Raw genomic sequence first — 20,530 nt, forward strand, 5'->3', positions numbered from 1 at the left:
AGGGTCTGTGTCCATGCTGTACATCTCTAAGACTGAAGGGTCTGTGTCCTTGCTGTACATCTCTAAGACTGAAGGGTCTGTGTCCATGCTGTCCATCTCTGTGACCGAAGGGTCTGTGTTCATGCTGTACATCTCTAAGACTGAAGGGTCTGTGTCCATGCTGTACATCTCTAAGACTGAAGGGTCTGTGTCCATGCTGTACATCTCTAAGACTGAAGGGTCTGTGTCCATCCTGTCCATCTCTGTGACCGAAGGGTCTGTGTCCATGCTGTACATCTCTAAGACTGAAGGGTCTGTGTCCATGCTGTCCATCTCTGTGACCGAAGGGTCTGTGTCCATGCTGTACAACTCTAAGACTGAAGGGTCTGTGTCCATGCTGTACATCTCTAAGACTGAAGGGTCTGTGTCCATGCTGTACATCTCTAAGACTGAAGGGTCTGTGTCCATGCTGTACATCTCTAAGACTGAAGGGTCTGTGTCCTTGCTGTACATCTCTAAGACTGAAGGGTCTGTGTCCATGCTGTCCATCTCTGTGACCGAAGGGTCTGTGTCCATGCTGTACATCTCTAAGACTGAAGGGTCTGTGTCCATGCTGTACATCTCTAAGACTGAAGGGTCTGTGTCCATGCTGTACATCTCTAAGACTGAAGGGTCTGTGTCCATGCTGTACATCTCTAAGACTGAAGGGTCTGTGTCCATGCTGTACATCTCTAAGACTGAAGGGTCTGTGTCCATGCTGTACATCTCCACGACTGAAGGGTCTGTGTCCATGCTGTACATCTCTAAGACTGAAGGGTCTGTGTCCATGCTGTCCATCTCTGTGACCGAAGGGTCTGTGTCCATGCTGTACATCTCTAAGACTGAAGGGTCTGTGTCCTTGCTGTACATCTCTAAGACTGAAGGGTCTGTGTCCATGCTGTACATCTCTAAGACTGAAGGGTCTGTGTCCATGCTGTCCATCTCTGTGACCGAAGGGTCTGTGTCCATGCTGTACATCTCTAAGACTGAAGGGTCTGTGTCCTTGCTGTCCATCTCTGTGACCGAAGGGTCTGTGTCCATGCTGTACATCTCTAAGACTGAAGGGTCTGTGTCCTTGCTGTACATCTCTAAGACTGAAGGGTCTGTGTCCATGCTGTCCATCTCTGTGACCGAAGGGTCTGTGTCCATGCTGTACATCTCTAAGACTGAAGGGTCTGTGTCCATGCTGTCCATCTCTGTGACCGAAGGGTCTGTGTCCATGCTGTACATCTCTAAGACTGAAGGGTCTGTGTCCTTGCTGTACATCTCTAAGACTGAAGGGTCTGTGTCCATGCTGTACATCTCTAAGACTGAAGGGTCTGTGTCCATGCTGTCCATCTCTGTGACCGAAGGGTCTGTGTCCATGCTGTACATCTCTAAGACTGAAGGGTCTGTGTCCTTGCTGTCCATCTCTGTGACCGAAGGGTCTGTGTCCATGCTGTACATCTCTAAGACTGAAGGGTCTGTGTCCTTGCTGTACATCTCTAAGACTGAAGGGTCTGTGTCCATGCTGTCCATCTCTGTGACCGAAGGGTCTGTGTCCATGCTGTACATCTCTAAGACTGAAGGGTCTGTGTCCATGCTGTCCATCTCTGTGACCGAAGGGTCTGTGTCCATGCTGTCCATCTCTATGACTGAAGGGTCTGTGTCCATGCTGTACATCTCTAAGACTGAAGGGTCTGTTTCCATGCTGTCCATCTCTGTGACTCTATGACTGGCCTTTTCTGGGTCCTGTTCCAATTTGGGATCCTAATGTGAGACTCACAGTGAGTATGTAGGACTGTAGGCTTTAGGGGAATAATCTTTGCCATTCTTTTATTCCCCATTGCTAGTTACTCCTATTCTTTCTGTAACTCGTTAACCTTCAAGACAAAGGATTTCCCGCCATACATCCTGATTAACTCTCTTTATAAGTGTCCGAACCAAAATGAGTTTTCACAAGTGAATTCTCAACAGAACCTAAGCTGCAATAAATAGAAAGGCTCTGTTGAGCTGGTGTTGAAAAGAAAAATGGAATTTGGATAATGTGGATGATACTTTAGAGTTGAGGTTTGAGGTTTAAGGCTGGTTCTAACAGAAGCAATGGTATATTATTACTGCTGTGTGTCTGGTTTTGCAAAGAAACACTATCAACGGTGACTGAAAACTCCTTTCAGATAATCCATCCTGCTCATTCTAGGCTAAAACTTCCTTGTAATCTTTTCAACACAGGAGAATTCCAGCTGAGAGGATTTTCGATAATGTGGAAAGATCTATTACTTTTTGTATTTAATCCATGCAACCTTCAATGCTGCATTGGTCTGAACTTTTAAAGTCTGTACATCACCAGTATTGATTCCATCAGCTGTAAAAATGGTGAAATAACATTTTGATTCAGCACTTACCATTACAGACTGGAAAATAATTAGCACTGAGTGAACCTGCTTTATTTCAGCCTGCAGTTAGATTACTTACAGTGTGGAAACAGGCACTTCAGCCCAACAAGTCCACACCAACCCGCAACCCACCCATACCCCTACACCTAACACTACGGGCAATTTAGCATGGCCAATTCATCTAACCTGCACATCTTTGGACTGTGGGAGGAAACTGGAGCACCCCCACGCAGACACGAGGAGAATGTGCAAACTCCACACAGAGAGTCACCTGAAGCAGGAATTGAACCCGGGTCTCCGGCGCTGTGAGGCAGCAGTGCTAACCACTGTGCCACCCCTTCAGGATTATTTTATACTTTCATGAGATATGGACGTCACTAGTTAGATAAGCATTTATTGCCCATCCCTAATTGCCCAGAGGCCACATTGCTGTAGGTCTGGTGTCACTTGTAGGAGAAAGTGAGGACTGCAGATGCTGGAGATCAAAGTCAAAAAAATGTGGCGCTGGAAAAGCACAGCATCCAAGGAGCAGGAGAGTCGACGTCTCGGGCATTAGCCCTTCATTCTGCCACAGCAGGACTGAAATCTCCAGGAATTGATGCATCGCCAAGGCATTTATCATGGAAGCATTGAAAACAAATTGTGTTTCTTTTTATTTAATTCAAACACTTCTGAAAATGTAGGCGTTGGGAGTTGACCAGTGTTTGCCACAGTATCAGTTTAGGAAGATGATGTGTGATGAGGATGGATCTGTTGATGTCTGGGAAAGTGGGCTGTTGTGTGAGGATACTTTAGACCGAAAACACCAAATACTGGAGATCACAGCGGGTCAGACAGTATTCATGGAGAGAGAGAGAGAGAGAGAGAGAGAGAGAGCAAGCTAATGTTTTGAGTCCAGATAACTCTTCATCAGAGCTGATGTGAAGTGTGGAGGGACAGCATTTATGCTATAGTCGGGGGTGGAGATTTACAGGAAGCATGGAAACAATATCTGTTTTAAAAAGCCCCAAAGCCAACCATTCAAAACACTTTACATTTTCTTGCTGAATTTCAGCAGAGCTCCTGAGTTGCTCTCAAGTTGTTATTAATCAGTTTAGTGCCCACAGATCTCACAAAAGACCTATTGACGAGCTTTTTACAGCTAATGTTCAAGGTACTCAATCCTCATCCTTCTCCTTACAGTGTCTAGTATCGCTAAAGTAAAATGTTAATCACTAAATAAACAAGGAAGAAATTCACCTCCAGACTCACATTTATCTATAGTAAATGCTAACTAATCCTTTATCCAATTTAAGAAAATAAATTTTCTTTGAAAGCAAATTTACAATTTGACTCATCGCTCAAATGAGATATTTTGGAGAGCAAACTTTAGGAATTAAGCTGCAGTCCCTTGTCATAAATACAGAGGAGACAGGAGTGTCAACATCAGCTGATTTTTTTTGATCAATAGATTTAATGCTGATCATTCCTTTTGCTGATGTTTAATCCATGTGTCAGTGGCATAGTGCGGAATAGACAGACTAATTTAGAAAGACCCAGTGGAGGAAGTGAAAAGATATGGTCTGGCCTTGGGGAGGGATCAAGTCAAATTGACAGAATAACTTACACAAACTTTATTTTTTGCGAAGATGTTCCTCCAAAGTTTAATCTTCCCGCAAGCCAGACCCGGTGACAGTACACTCAGGAAAGGACATGATTGAATAGCAGCTGCCTGTAAAATAGGGGCTTAAAATAACTAATTTATTATAGCCTAGCTGCACCTGTCCCCACCTTCCCTGAAATCCAGGAGCATCCTCATGGGCCCCAGCTATGCCTGCCTCTTTGTCAGCTACATGGAACAGTCCATCTTCCGCAGTTACACCTGCACCATTCCCCACCTGTTCCTCCGCTACATCAATGACTGTATCGGCGCCACCTCGTGCTCCCACGAGGAGGTTGAACAGTTCATCAACTTCACAAACACCTTCCACCCTGACCTCAAGTTCACCTGGACAATCTCAGACCCCTCCCTCCTCTTCCTGGACCTCGCCATCTACATTTCTGGCAACCAATTCAACATCAACACAAATATCTACTTCAAATCCACCAACTCCTACAGCTACCTGGACAACACCTCCTCCCACCCTCCCTCCTGTAAAAATGCTATCCCTTATTCCCAATTCCTCTGCCTCTGTCACATCTGATCCCAGGAGAAGCAATTCCACCACAGAATATCCCAGATGGCCTTCTTTTTCAAAGACCACAATTTCCCCTCCCACGTGGTCAACGATGCCCTCCAGCACATCTCCTCCATTTCCCACACCTCCACCCTTGAACCCCTCCCAATACAACAAGGATAGAACCCCCCCCCGGTCCTCACCTACCACCCCACCAACCTCTGAATACATTGCATCATCTTCCGCCATTTCCACCACCTACAAACAGATTCCACCACCAGGGCTATATTTCCCTCCCCAGCCCGATCAGTGTACTGTAAAGACTATTCCCTCTGCAACTGCCTTGTTCAGTCCACGCCCCCCAACAGCCCACCTTCCCCTTCCTGGCACATTCCCCTGACACCGCAGGAATTGTAAAACCTGCCCTCACACTACCCCCACCCCCCTCCCACCTCCTCCCTCACCTCCATCCAAGGCTCCAAAGAAGCCTTCCATATCCATCAAAGTTTCACCTGCACATCCACCCATGTCATTTACTGTACCTGTTGCTCCCGATGTGGTCTCCTCTACATTGGGGACACAGGACGTTTACTCACAGAGTAATGGCTGAACATTTCAACTCTCCCTCCCACTCTGCCGAGGGCATGCAGGTCCTGGGCCTCCTCCATCGCCATTCCCTTACCACATGATGCCTGGAGGAAGAACGCCTCATCCTCTGCCTTGGGACCCTCCAACCCCAGGGCACCAATATGAATTTCACCAGTTTCCTCATTTTCGTCCCCCCACCTTACCCCAGTTCCAACCTTCCAACTAAGCACCGCCCTCATGACCCGTCAATCTTCCTCCCCACTATTCACTCCACCCTCCTTTCCAACCTATCACCATCAACCCCACCTCCATCCACCTATTGTACTCCCAGCTACCTTCCCCCAGCCCCACCCCCCTTCCCATTTATCTTTTGGACCGCTTGACTCACAGCCTCATTCCTGATGAAGGGCTTTTGCTCGAAACCTCGATTCTCCTGCTCCTCGGATGCTGCCTGACCTGCTGTGCTTTTCCAGCCCCACTCTCTTCTTCCCTGAAATCCATTTTTTGTGCAATTTCAAATTATTGGGATAAACATTTCTCTGCAGACTATGTCAGTTCTCAAAGGATATATCTGTGTCCCATTCTGATCTACCAATTCAATCTGGCTAATGTTCTTCAATGAGATTAATAAGGAAACAAACACATCCCCCAGAAATATCTGTCTTTGAAAAACTGACTAAATCTGCATTGCACCATTTAAACTGGTGTTCTGTAAATAAAGGTTTCTCTGTTTTCCATGATTATTTAGTTCTTGAGTATCTGTCTTTTCTTTTCTGTGGATTTTTTGTGCTATTTTGTTTTCTCCTTGTTAGGGTAAGGGATTTTCTTTGAGTCTAGAAATTGACTAACCTTCACCTCCCCAGCCCCAACTCTGAGACAAAGGACAGAAACCCCACCAAGGCATATTGTGTTTGACACTGTGACCAACTCCCTCAGTCATGGATCCCACCCACTCGAACAAACTCACCGCCTTGCCTTGCCAACGCTGGAGGTCAGCCTAGAAATGACTATTCTCAAACAGAACTGTCGGAGGTAGGAGCAGGACGAGGCCATTCAGCCCTTTGAGACTGCTCCACCATTCCATATGATCCTGACTGATCATCCAACTCCTGTTCCCGCTTTCTCCCCTGTCGACCTGAGAACTATGTCTAACCCCTTCTTGAAAACATTCAATGTTTTGGCTTTAACGCTTTCTGTGGCAGGGAATTCTCTTCAGCTGCGTCTGAAATGGTTGGCTTTTAGACTGTGACCCCTGGCTCTGTAGTGCCTTCGTGTGCCATTTCTTTGTTGATTTGATTGTAACAGGCGGTCTCCTGGTTAAAATTCACAAATTCATAGATAGAGTCGACAGGCAGAGACTATTTCCCCAGGGCAGAAATGACTAACATGAGGGGGTCATAGTTTTAAGCTGGTTGGAGGAAAGTATAGAGGGGATGTCAGAGGCGGGTTCTTTACACAGAGAGTTGTGAGAGCATGGAATGCGTTGCCAGCAGCAGTTGTGGCATTGGGGACATTTAAGAGTCTACTGGACATGCATATGGTCACAGAAATTTGAGGGTGCATACATGAGGATCAGTGGTCGGCACAACATCGTGGGCTGAAGGGCCTGTTCTGTGCTGTACTGTTCTATGTTCTATACTGGCTGTATAAATTGATTGCCATATTCATTTGCATGTCAGAGTCAATCTCAAATGGGTGTGAAATCCCAGGGAAGTTGCAGTGATTTGAAAAGTGCTACCTAACAATCTGTCTTTGCATTGCAATACCGGCCAACATCGTGAGCAATTCCGTGACCACCAAAAAGGGGCAATTCTTTTCCTGCAAAACCCCTTTCGAGTGGGATCACTGGTGCACATAGTGAATTTTCTTATTTCTCACACCACTGCTAATCTTCTCTTTGAGTAATAAGAGATGTGATTATTGCCACATTGTCTGTGTTTCAGGCTGTGTCTTCGCTGGGCACAGACCTGTCTGCTAAGCCAGAGGAAGTGCTACATGACTCCAAGTGTCCTTTAGCAGACCGTAGCACCAACAGCCCCCACACCCACACCCCTACCCCACCTCTGGAAGACAATGGCGAAAGTGAGGACTGCAGGTGCTGGAGATCAGAATCAAGGTTAGGGTGGTGCTGGAAAAGCACAGCAGGTCAGGCAGCATCAACGTTTCGGGCAAAAGCCTTTCATCAGAAACCATCAGGATGCTGTCTGACCTGCTGTTCTTTTCCAGTATCACTCTAATCTTGACACCCACCTCTGGGAGAGTTTCCTTTTGGCTTTTATACAGTTCAGGGTTTTTGGGGCCATGTGTTGTTTAACACATTCTTTACCTCATTCAGGTTATATCACTGTTGATGCTCCGGGCTGCTTTTATACTTTCTGGAACAGACTTGGAGAAGTTTCGGCTTTGAATCTTGAGTGAGTCAAACTCACCCTTTCACTTATTCAAGGTGAAGCTTGAAATTGATCGAGGTCAGTAGATTCTGTCAGAGACTATAGAGGCAGCTGGTCCTCATCAATAGATGTTTTTACAGAATCAGTTACAATACAGATAGCACTCAGCACACAGGCAATCTCTATTGGACGTCATGAACCATTGAAAACCATAATTACTGTGTAAAAGTGAAGAAGGTAATCTCTGTTAACGGTGCATTATACCAACAATTCCCTTGAGTTTGATTCAGTCAGTCTCACATGTTTTCCAGGACATGTGCCCACCTCCTCAATTATACACCCTCTGCTGAAAGGCAGAAATGTGTGGCTTCTTTCTGATAATAGGAACCTTGAGTTTCCATTAGCTCTTTCTTCAGAGGTTGTTTTGAATGGTAAAGTAGCTATAGTCCTACTTTAGGACTATAGGTCTGCTCCCTCGTTAGAGAGAGCGAGAGACGAATGGCGATGGTTTTAACCTGAAGGTCACCACACCTCAGCTAAAGGGACACGTAGAGAAGGAGAGTCTTTTATGATCACCTCAGATGGTGTGGGGATTGAGCCCTGCTATTGTTGTCACCCTATATTGCAAACCAGTTGGCACTCAGTGGCTGGTGGTGTGCCTCAGGGATCAGTGTTGGGACCCCAATTGTTTACAACTACAAAAATGTAAAGATGATCTGTAACCTGTTGGAGTTGTAAAGACGGCGAGAGTAATTGAAAATTTGATTGGGGGGGATGTACTCAACAGCTAAAATGACACATTGAGAGCTCCTCATTTCCAAGTCGCACTGCTTTGCAACAGGAATGATGGAGGTGGCAGTGGTGATGCTGTTCTTCAGAACGGGAGGCCTCCAGTGAATGGGCTTGTGACTTTTCACAGCTAATGCAGCATGAACACCAACACCGGGTAGTGTGAAAACTAACCTGAGGGAACTGTGAGTTCACAACTTGTGGCATTTCCATTTCGCATTCACCTCTAGATCCAATCTTTTAACTTTTCATTTTCAAAACCTTATTATCATTTAATTACCTTTTTGATTCTGGCTTTCTGTTCTTTCAATAACCTTTTAGCTTCTGTTTGATTTGATGAAATGGTCCAATGGTAGGGTGGGGGATAGTGGCAGTGATTTGAGCCAATTCCAGACAGTCAGCTTTCCCATGTTTCCCAGGACACAGGTGGGTCAGCACAGGTGGGTCGGGGTTAACCTGAAATGGTCGTAGTTCCTCACAGCATGAGCTAAAGCAGCAATGTTTCCAGATTGGGGAAGGTCATCCTCCAATGAGGAATAAAAACAGAAGTTGCTGGAAAAGCTCAGCAGCATCTGTGAAGAGAAATCTGAGTTAATGTTTCGGGTCCGGTGACCCTTCCTTTTCCAGTGACTTCTGTTTTTGTTCCTGATTTACAGAATCTGCAGTTGTTTTGGTTTCTACGATCCAATGAGGGATGGTTGGGTGGACAGCAGCAGCTACAGACTGATAGCTTAGAAGGAGCAGTAGTCTTCAATTCAGATAAAGAGACCTTCTCTCCAACTGTTTAGATTATTATTCAAAAACGCCCTTAGCGGCCAGACTAGGTTGGAAGGGGCACCTCTTCCTGTTCCAGCTGTGGCCAAGCAAGTAGGTTGGGCCTCAAAGCCTACCTGGAGTATAATCGCACTGGTCTACCATCGACAGGCAGCCTCCAAGATGGCCGCTGTACTCCCTGAGGACTCTGGGAAGCTGGAATACTCCAGCCTGCCTCTGACAATGGATCTTTATAGGCATTACGCCTCACACTCAGGTAGCCCTGTTAACTCTGGGAAAATAATACAAGGGCAGGGAAGAAATATAGAAAATAGGAGTAGGATTCAGCCATGCAGCCCTTCAAGCCTGCACTGTCATTCATAGAAACGTAGAAAACGGGGGCAGGATAGAAGTACAAAAGAAATAGGAACAGAAGTGGGCCATTCGGCCCCTCGAGCCTGCTCCACCAATCAATAGGATTGTGGCTGATCCGACATTCCTCGCGTCCACCTTCCTGCCCTTTCCATGTAACCCATGATTCCCTGACTGATCAAAAATCTCTCTCAGCCTTAAATATCCACATGGATTCCACCCCACACCTCTCTCTGTGGCAAGGAGTTCCAAAGACCCACAACCCTCTGAGAGGAGAAACTCCTCATCTCAGTCCCAGATGCTGATGTCATATCCTTGGACTGTGACCCATGGTTCTAGAGACCCCAGCCATCTGAAGCATCCTTCCTGCCTTTACCCTGCCGAGTCCTGTTTGAATGTTATAGGTTTCTATGAGATACCTCCTCATTCTTCTAAAGCCCAGTGAATACAATCCTAACTGTCTCACTCCCTCCTCATACGTCAACCCTGCCACCCCAGGGTTCAGGCTTGTACACCCCCCTCCATCACCAGAACATCCTTCCTCAGATAAGGAGACCAGAACCACACACAATACTCCAGGTGTGATCTCACCAAGGCCCTGTTTAATTCCAGCAAAACATCCCTGCTCCAGGACTCAATCCTGTCATTATGAAGGCCAGCTTAACTTCCTCACTGCCTGCTGCCCCTGCATGGTTACTTTCAGTACAAGAACACCAGGTCTTGTAGCACTTCCCTCTTTGCCAATCAGTCGCCATGGAAGCTGTCAAGAGTGTGGCGCTGGAAAAGCACAACAGGTCAGGCAGCATCTGAGGAGCAGGAAATTCGATGTTTCGGGCAAAAGCCTTTCATTGGGAACGAAGTTGATGAAGGGCTTTTGCCCAAATGGTATCAGTTGGCTGGCATTGCCACCAGAACTGTGACAATTTACACTGTCCACCTCAGGTAAAAACAATGACTGCGGATGCTGGAAACCAGATTCTGGATTAGAGTGGTGCTGGAAAAGCACAGCAGTTCAGGCAGCATCCGAAGGGCAGGAAAATTGACGTTACAGGCAAAAGCCCTTTGCCCGAAACGTCGATTTTCCTGCTCCTCAGATGCTGCCTGAACTGCTGTTATTTTCCAGCACTGTCCCCCTCAGCACTCCCCCCTCATCTTAGAGGCAAAAATCTGGGTCTGTCACCAGAGGGTGTCCTACCATCTATTATGAGTCTGTAAATCTCGGCACTGGGGAGCTGGGCACTGAATGGATACCAGGCCAGCTGTGTGGCCTAGTACTAAAGGAAGTCAGTGACAGAATGCAGAAGTTGCTGCCACTTGATCAGATCACTTTTCATCAGGAGGTGGAGAAGTCAATGTTTCTGGTGTAACCCTCCTTCAGTCCCCACCTCCTGACACTGCCTGGCCTGTTGTGTTCTTCCAGCCTCCTGCTTGTCTATTTAGTAGTCGAACATCTGCAGTTTGTCTCTTCTCGCGATCCCTGTCAAACGGAGGACCTTAACCTGACGTGGATTGTTTCCTGAGGTGCACAGTGAGAGTCTGAGGCTGTGTCATCTCCCATAGCCTAGAGCCTCCAGCATGCGGAGGTCACCTATCAGTGCAGGAGCTGCAGCAGGACAGCCAGCAAGGATACTTGCAGCTTCCAAAACTTTTTTCTAAAAATCATTTTATTCTCCTTTCTTAAATAATTCTGTTCGCAGCAGCATGTCTCTCTTGGAAAACACTAATTAACATTTGCACAGGCTCTGCACTTTGTAATGACACAGTAAGAGTTTTTAATAAGGACCGTCACTTTGCCTGGGGGGAGGGGGGGTGGTGGAAAAGACGGATGTTGACCTTTTAAGGTGGTTGATTTATTCTCAATCCTGTCAGTCAAACTGTTTCTGGAGCGGGAGCTTTATCTCTTCATTTGACACAGGAGAACTGTGTGACATGTGTCAGGGGAATCATTGGTAAAGTCCTCCAGACAACTTCAGCCTTGTCAGTGAGAAGATTAATGACTTCCTTTTCAAGATATGCAAGCCCACACCATTCATACAAATCTGCCGGTCTCTATCCTCACTAATGTCTGTCATTAACTACAGATAAGAACTCACTGTATACTCTCTACCTATCCATAGTGACAGCATGATTAATTCTGCTGTTTTTTCAAGAGATTCATCTCCTGATCTACGAAAGGGATTATGAAACATCCTCACTCACACCTCACTCATTTTCTTACAGGTAGCTGAAAGAGTAATTGACAGGTTTCTGGTTTGACCTGGTGATAGCAGGAGGGATTGGAGGGTTTGAGCTATGGGGAGAGGCTGAATAGGATGGGGCTGTTTTCCCTGGAGCATCGGAGGCTGAGGGGTGACCTTATAGAGGTTTACAAAATTATGAGGGGCATGGATTAGGTGAATAGGCAAGGTCTTTATCCTTGGGTGGGTCAGTTCAAAACTATAGGGCATAGGTTTAGGGTGAGAGGGGAAAGATTTAAAAGGGATCTGAGGGGCAACGTTTTCACGCAGAGGGTGGTACGGGTATGGAATGAGCTGCCAGAGGAAGTGGTGGAGGCTGGTACAATTACAGCATTTGGGTGGGTACATGAGTAGGAAAGGATTAGAGGAATATGGAACAAATGCAGGCAAATGGGACTAGCTTAGTTTGGGAAACCTGGTCAGCATGGATGAGTTGAGCCGAAGGGTCTGTTTCCATGCTGTGTGGCTCTATGACTCTAAAGTGAGAATATCAAATTTGAGTGGTTTGTACACGTTACAAAGCTCAGTCCTGGAATCTCACAGCCTTGTCGTGGCTCCCCCGATGTGTTTCATCATTTACTGGAACATGCCTGGAGAATAAAGTGCTGCTGTTTGCTGTTTTCAGTGATATTAGTTTGTCCTTGGTGAAAGCACAGGCACTGCTGAACACATTCTCTCCTGGATGTGGACAGTATGGGGGCATATGTCTATCGGTTCACATCCATCTGTCTTCAGCAACAAGGGGATAAAGAAACTGATAAAGAAGGGGAAGATAGAACACATCACAAAACTAACAAGAAACCAAAAACACACAATAAAAGCTTCTCGGTATGTAAATTAGCAAAGATAAATATAGATCCAATTCAGACAGAGACGGGCAACTTTATAATGGGAAACGAGGAAATGGCAGAAAAACTGGAACATTTTGATAAAATAAAGACCTGCAAATGCTGGAATCTGAAAATATTGGAGAAACTCAGCAGATCTGGCAGCGTCTGTGGAGAGAGAAGCAGAGTTAACGTTTCAGGTCCAGTGAAGAATTTCTCAGAGTTAACGTTGTAAAGAAGGATCACTGGACTCGAAATATAAACTCTGCTTTCTTCCCATAAAATGATTTGAGTTTGTCTTCAAGGAGGAAAATAGAAACAAAAACCTGCCCAAAGTACTAAAGAACCAAGGAACTGGTGAGATTAAGGAACTGAATGATATCAGTATTTAGTAAAATTGTAATACTGTGGAAATTAATTAACCTGAAAGTTTGTAACCCTTTGACCCTGCAGATCCAACTTATATTGCTGAAAGAATTAACTGTGGAGATTGTGGATGTATTGGTGGTTGTATTCCAACATTCTATACACTCTGGAATAATTCCTATCGGTTGGAAAGTAGCAAATAGAGCTCCCCAAATTAAGAAAGGAGTAAGAGTGAAGCTGGGGAACTGCAGATTTGTTAGCCAGATGTCAATCGTTCAGAAATCTGTTATAAATAGACTCTAAAAATGATGGTAAGGCTGGGCCAAGTCAACATGAATTTAGGAGAGTGGAAAATCGTGTGTGACAATCTTGTTAGAGTTTTTTGAGGATGTTTCTAGCAAAGTAGGTACTTGGATAATTGGATTTATCAAAGGCTTTTGAAAACAAATTGCCAAATGTAAACTAAATTAGGCAAATGAGATGAGGTATAATGTATCGCATGGATTTAGAAGTGCTGAACTGGTGGAATACAGAGGAGGGATAAATGGGTTATTCTCAAATTGGCAGGTTGCTGTAGTACAATAATCAGTGCTTGGGCCCCAGGTTTCTACAACCTGTATCGATGATTTGGATCTGGTACTAAATGTATCATTACATTTAGTAATGATTTTTACTAAGCATAATGATTAAATGTTACTAAATGTAATGATACAATCCCTACAGTGTGGAAGCAAGCCACTCAGCCCATTAAGTCCACTTTGACTCTCTGAAGCGCATCCCCCACAGACCCACCCACCGTACCCTCTCTCTGTAACCCTGCGTTTCCCATGGCTACTCCACCTAACCTACACATCACTAATATGTTTTTTTCGGTGGGAATGTGAGAAAGGTGCAATGATGCATCATTTTACTGACTGAACGGGTGGGCAAGAACTCGGCAGAAAATGAAATAACTCCACAAAGGCTGGTATCCCATCACCAAGTCTCTCCTTATTTCTACAGGAACAGTCCTTGGCTTTAGTAATGCCTCAGTCAGAGTCAGCTACCAGAGCGTCAACATTTCTGACACTCCCCTTTTTTTGTTTTCCTGTTTATAATATTTTATTAAACAAATTACAAAACACAGTTACAAAAAACAGTTAACATTTACAGCTGTATACAACAGCAATTTTACAAGGGAGAGGAGCAGCAAAGCCAGGCCCCAAACCCTACCGTTCAACCGGTTTACAGGGAGGTGAGGACAAACCTCAAATCCCAACACTCCCCTTTTTTTTCCTGTTTATTTTTTTTTCTTTTTTTTTAACCCCCACACTACCACCTAACTGCGGTAATGCTTATTTTTCCCCAGCACCCATGGTGTGTGTGTGCAGATGTGAGACACAGTGAGAGACAAAAGGTGCACGAATCTTTATTCAATTTCCACCACCAGGAAGATAGGAAAACACCCGAGTGGCCAGTGACAAGCACTGCCCTTCACATCAAAGGGCAATGTCTCAGTGATCAAACAGTGAAGGGGAGGGACACTCCCCTTTTTATCTGTCAACCAGGGCTCCCTGACTGGACAAATCAAGTAACTCTTATTCTATGAGGTCCAGCTGCTTGACCTCGTTACAGTCCCTACTGAAAACAATGTGGAAAAATATGAAGTTATCCACTTTGCTGGGAAAAACAGAAATGTGGAATGTGGTGAGAGATTGCAAACAACTGATGCCCAAATATACTTGAATGTGCATGATCAGAGTGGTGCTGGAAATGCACAGCAGGCCAGGCAGCGTCCGAGGAGCAGGAACATCGACGTTTTGGTCAGGAGTCTGCAAGTTCATGAGCCACGGCTAACATGTTGATGTCGCAAACAATTAGGAAGGTAAAAGGTGTCATATCCTTGTGAGGATGTCTTGATGCAATTGTACAATACTTTGGTGTGATGTGACCTGGACTACTGTATAGTGTTGGTGCTATATACCAAAGGAAGAGGTGCAACAGAGGTTCATCACGCTAATTCCTGGGATGGTGGGATTTCCGTTTGCGGGGAGATGGAAGAGAATGAGCCTACAATCTCTAGAGTTTAGAAGAATGAGAGGTAATCTTGTTGAAAATTGCCAAACTCTTCCAGAGCTCCACAAGGTAGATGCAGGAAGAATGTTTCCCATGGCTACAGGGAGCTCTAGAGACAGACATTCCCTTTGCTTGTAGATGGTGAGAAAGTGAGTTGACTCTGGAGAGATACTCACTTTCTTCTCAAAAAACCCAATGAACTGTGGAAACTGGAAATCAGAAACAAAAACCAAAGTTGCTAGAAAAACTCAACAGATCTGGCAGCATCTGTGGAGAGAAAACAGGCATCATTTAACTTATAATTCCAGATTCAATTCAAATTTTTAAAAAAATTCATTCTTGGATGAAAATGTCACTCACCAGTCCAGCATTTATTACCCAGAGGGCAGTTAAGTGTCAACTGTGGGTCTGGAGTCACATGTCAGCCAGACCAATCAACAATGGATTCATGGTCATCATTAGAGCCTTAATTCCAGATTTGTTTGAATAGCTGTGGCAGGATTTGAACCCAGATCCCCACAACATTATTTGGTTTCCTGGATTAATAGCCCAGTGATAACACCACTAGGCTGTCACCTCCCTCACAAATCCACCCTCTTCCATGTTCCTGGAACATTACCTGGGTAATTGGATAGCTAATCCAGCTACATTACACCAAAGCGGTACATATGCACTCCCCTTCTCCTCCCCATTGTCTTGGACAGTGACAAGGGAGTATTCTACATTTGAATGGAAAGATACCATGGTCTGTGGGTGGGGGGAGGGTAGGCCAGGGTGTCACTGAAGGAATGGTCCCTGTGAAATGCTGAGAGTTGAGGGAGGGAAGGACGTGTTTGGTTTTGTCTTCCTGCTGGAGGTGGTGGACATGCCAGGTGATGGTGATGTGATGGAAAGAAAGGAGAACTGTACTGTTGTTGTGGGGAGGAGGGGGAAGGGGCGAGACCAAAGTGTAGGAGATAGGGCGGATATTGTTGTGGATCTTGTCAACCAGGGATGGGGGGTGGAGCCCCCGTTGATAAGAAAAAGAGGATATGTTGAAAACAGTCCCTGCATTGGCTATTCTCTATTTGAGTCTCTTGTACCTTATGAAAAGAACACTCTCTCAGTGCTACAGAGGAAGCAATCATTTTCAAACTGACATTATTCTGAATGTTCTCAGATCGATCCCTGTAGACAGCCACCATTTAATTCTCCGGTATCTGTGTGGTAAAAGAAGTGCTTGTGTGATCCGAATGGTGCCTGATGAAAAGACAAGTATCAGCATTCGCTGAAATCTCTGAATGCTTCCCTCATAAATTCCTTAGTTCAGTATTGACTTTTTTTTTAAAGCGAGAGAAAATCGTGTTTGTTCACGTAGGAACTGCACTAGGCCGTTCAGCCTTTAGACTGTTGGACACGCACTTCCAACGCCAGTGCATACAAGGCTATTGACCAAGTAATGGGAAATGAGATTAGAATCATTAGGCAGCTGTTTTTGACAGGAGCAGAGTTGATGGGCCGAAGGGCCCCTCTCTATGCTGTAGATCTCAATGACTCTTTGAACCGATCCAAGCAGGTCTTTCTGTCCATCCAGCTCTCTCGGCTCCACACCCTTTTGTACGGTTTTGGTTCTACACTTCTACCTGTGTTTGAAAAAGTGATTAATAATTTTTGCATTGATTAGCCTTTTGGAGGCTTTGTCCCTTTGTCTAGGATAACCCCCACCACCAGCAAATCTGTCCAACCACTGCATCGATTTCTTACAAAACACTAAAAAAAATGTCAATTAAGCCATTCCTCAGCTTTAATGTGGTTTGGATGCTGGATGTCTGAATTTAAACCTGATTTGTCACCACCTGCAGAGAGGAACCCAGTTACCGTGTCAGGTTTGTGACCTGTCATGATGAAAATGCACCAACGTGAAATGTTAAGCCGACCTCCCTCCCCATCGATATGAGATTTTCTGATGAACTGAGCACTTTAAGGGACCTGAGTTTGCTGAATCTGAGAATACTTCAATGTGATTGGCTGTTTGCCCTTGTTGTTGACAACACTGTTGCTGGATGCCTGGAGATCCCCCTGACTTGGAGCCAGATTCAAACTGACACTGGGAAATGGGAACTGTGTATCCTGGAAATGGCTGGACCATTTGTGGATCGCTTTCTTGGAGGTTAACAGTGACCACTTCAGCTTCATTTGATTTGACTTGATTTGATTTGGCTTATTGTGGTCAAATGTACCTAAGTACAGTGAGAAGTTTTGTATTGCAAACAGTCCAGGCAAATCATAGCAAACACAGACTTAAGGTCACAGGATGCTTAGACCAATCGAGACATTCAGTGTTACAGCTGCACAGGAAGTGCGCAAAGGAAGATCACCATTAGTGAGTTTTAAGAAGATTTGTAGCTCAGGTTGAGGTTCTGGATATAGGTTTCCAGGTCTGTATAGAGTTTTTAAAGTTCATTAGCTTACTGTTTTAGTAGGTTGGTGGGCTACCATGATGCCAAGAGGTCTGAGTAGTTCTAGGACAAGTCAAAGAGAGACACGCACAAGAATCCCTAGAAGCATGGCATTCCAATTAGACCTCTATCAACAAACACATTGACTTGGATCCCATTTACCACCCCCTGAGAAAAAGTGCAGAAATGATGTCACTACAGGAAATTATGTCACCACATGAAATGGCATCACCAACCCAAGGAAACCTAAACACATAAATAGAAAGTGGGCCATATCACCAGTGCTTCATCCGGAAGCTCACTGATGATGTTACTTAACATAGTGATGTAACGTCTGAAAACAAACCTTCCAGCTCAGCGAGCAAACCTACATCCAGGAGATTATTTGAAGTTAGAGAGGTCCATTCAGAAATCTAATTACAGCAGGGGAGAAGCTGTTCTCAAACCTGTTGGTGCATGTGTTTAAGCTCTTGTATCTACTGCCTGATGGAAGAGGTTGGAAGAGATTATAGCCACAGTGGGAGAGGTCTTTGATGATGTTGGCTTTCAGCCACAATGAGAAGGATAGATGGAATCAATGAATGTCTGGGCTGTGTTCACAATTCTCTGCAGTTTCTTACAGTCCTGGGCGGAGCATCAAACTATAATGCATCTGGATAGAATGCTTTCTGTGGTGCACCTGTAAAAGTTGGTGAGGGTCCTTCTGGACATGCTGAATTTCCTTAGCCACCTGGTTCAACTTGCAGCAGAAAACCGTACCATGTTTTCCAAGGTGCAGTGCTCAGGACCGTACACCATGCCCGAAAAATGATCCAACCAGGTCTTTGTATAACTCCAACAGAATGTCCTCCCCTTTATACACTGACTGACTCATTACAAAAGCTAACGATTGTCAGCTACTCATTTTGGTTATTTTTGTACTTGACTGCTGCCTTTTAATTTAAGGTGTTGCATTTAATTGGTGTTTTAAATACACTCATTGAGTATATTTAAGACTGAGGTAGAGAGATTCTTGATTATCAAGGGGATCAAGGGTTACAGGAGAAGGCAGGAGAATGGAGTCAAGAAACTCATCAGCCATGTTTGAATGGCAGAGCAGACTCGATGGGCTGAATGGCCTAATTTCTTATCCGATGTTTTATGGTCTTCACAGGCTGCCTTCTACTGTGACTGTGAGGAAGGACACATTGGTCTTTTCTGTGAAGAATTTGATGGCTGCAGCAGTCTCCAGTGTCAGAACAACGCGACGTGTCTGGATGTTAAACAGGGGAATACTGAGAGGAACTTCACCTGTGTCTGTTCACCAGGTATGTTCAATACATTCGCTTGTACATTCATTGTCAAGGTGATAAATCACAGGGATTCATTTTAATCTGATCTGCTCAAGGTTTCACAGTCTAATGTCTGATTTCACCAACAGCTGTAACATATATAAGCCCATGTTTAATATGGAAAACCACCATGAGGACTTTGAAAATGAGGAGGGAATAATAGATGTTGAATAAGAATTGACAGGGGGTTAGGAGAGAGAACTGAAGAGATAGTCAACCTCAAGGGATCATGAGGAGCAATGGAATGAGATTTTCATTCATTCATGAGATGGGGGTGTCACTGGCTGGGCCAGCATTTATTGCCCATCCCTAATTGCCCAGAGGGCAGTTAATAGCCAACCCCATTGCTGTGGGTCTGGAGTCACATGTAGGCCAGACCAGGGAAGGATGGCAGATTCCCTACCTAAAGGACATTAGTGAATTTTCTGACAATTGATAATGGATTCATGGTCATCATAAGACTCTTAATTTCACGTTCCTGACTGAGTTCAAATTTATCACTCAGCCATGATGGGATTCAAACCTGGGTCCCCAGAACATTTCTGGATTAATAGCCAAGCAATAACACCATTTGGGAAGTGAATGTCAGAATGCTGGGTTGAAGACTGCGGCGCGGTGAATGGAGCAGAGGAAGTGGAGAGAAAATAGAGCGCTGTCAGAGTGGGAGAGGGAGAGAACTGGGAGATCGAGGAGACTACACAAAACCATCATTGAAACCAACGAGGATGATACTTAAAACAAGGAACAATTTTGAGTCAATGACCCTCGTTTTCATTCCTCTTTCTGTGTCTGTTGGAGATGAGTAGGTTTTAAAAATAGCAGGTGGGGCCCAATTCTAGATTGCTCACCCCCATTCACTAATCCACCAATTGTAACTGGTGTGGGATAAAGTTATGGGATACCAGCTCACACACAGCACACCTGTTCCCCTGACTCCAGTATCGAGGGTAGAATTTCAAACTGAGTGGGGTCCATTCTGTTAGCAGACATTGTTCAAGGCTCCTTCGAAGAATCAGGAGCTAAAGGGAGTCCTGGTCCGTGTCCAAAGTTAAAAATCACACAACACCAGGTTATAGTCCAACAGGTTTAATTGGAAGCACTAGCTTTCGGAGCAACGCTCCTTCATCAGGTGGTGGTTGTTGAAGTAGCAGTGCTCTGAAAGCTAGTGTTTCCAAATAAACCTGTTGGACTATAACCTGGTGTTGTGTGATTTTTTTTAACTTTATACCCCCCCAGTCCAACACCGGCGTTTCCAAATCATGACTGGTCCGTGTCAGCTACCAAAACAATCAATGGTTTAAATTTCGTTTTGAAATGCATCAGCCCCTTACTTTCTCATGAAGCTATTAATCAAGCAAAGCCATTCGCAGTGTCAACATTAGAAGCTTTTATTGATCTCAGATCTCTTAAACCTGTGTAATTAAACACAGGGACTTTGAAAAATCCACATCAAAAAAAAATATAATTGGTTAGAATGTGTCATTTAAGTCAAGAACAAAGAAACAGGAACCAAGAGCAATTTAGAACCAAACCTGCTCCGCCACTTTATTGCCCATCCCAGGGGGCAGTCAAGAGTCAACCACATCGCTGTGGGTCTGGAGTCACATGTAGGCCAGACCAGGTAAGGATGGTAGTCCCTTTCCCTGAAGGACATTAGTGACCCAGATGGGATTTTCCCGACAATCGGCTATGGAGTCACGGACATCATTAGACGCATAATTTCAGATTCCTTTTTATTGAATTCAAATTCCACCACCTGTCGTGATGGGATTCAAACCCAGCTCCCCAGAACATTACTTGGGTCTCTGGATTAACAGATAATACCACTGGGCCCT

The 20,530-nt window shown here is 44.9% G+C and overlaps 1 protein-coding gene across 1 annotated transcript in view; it reads left to right on the top strand.

Moving 5' to 3' along the window:
* dner (delta/notch-like EGF repeat containing) overlaps nt 1-20,530 on the top strand; it is a 318,647-nt gene that overhangs the window by 207,545 nt on the left and 90,572 nt on the right. Inside the window, exon 6 of the mRNA XM_087993300.1 lies at nt 18,518-18,671. Coding sequence (XP_087849426.1) covers nt 18,518-18,671 — 154 coding nt within the window. The remainder of the gene's footprint in view (nt 1-18,517; nt 18,672-20,530) is intronic.

The sequence above is a fragment of the Chiloscyllium plagiosum genome, unplaced genomic scaffold (genome assembly GCF_037043375.1).
Source record: "Chiloscyllium plagiosum isolate Xiang-an unplaced genomic scaffold, Cpla_swu_hap1 HiC_scaffold_13, whole genome shotgun sequence".
Classification (NCBI taxonomy): domain Eukaryota; kingdom Metazoa; phylum Chordata; class Chondrichthyes; order Orectolobiformes; family Hemiscylliidae; genus Chiloscyllium; species Chiloscyllium plagiosum.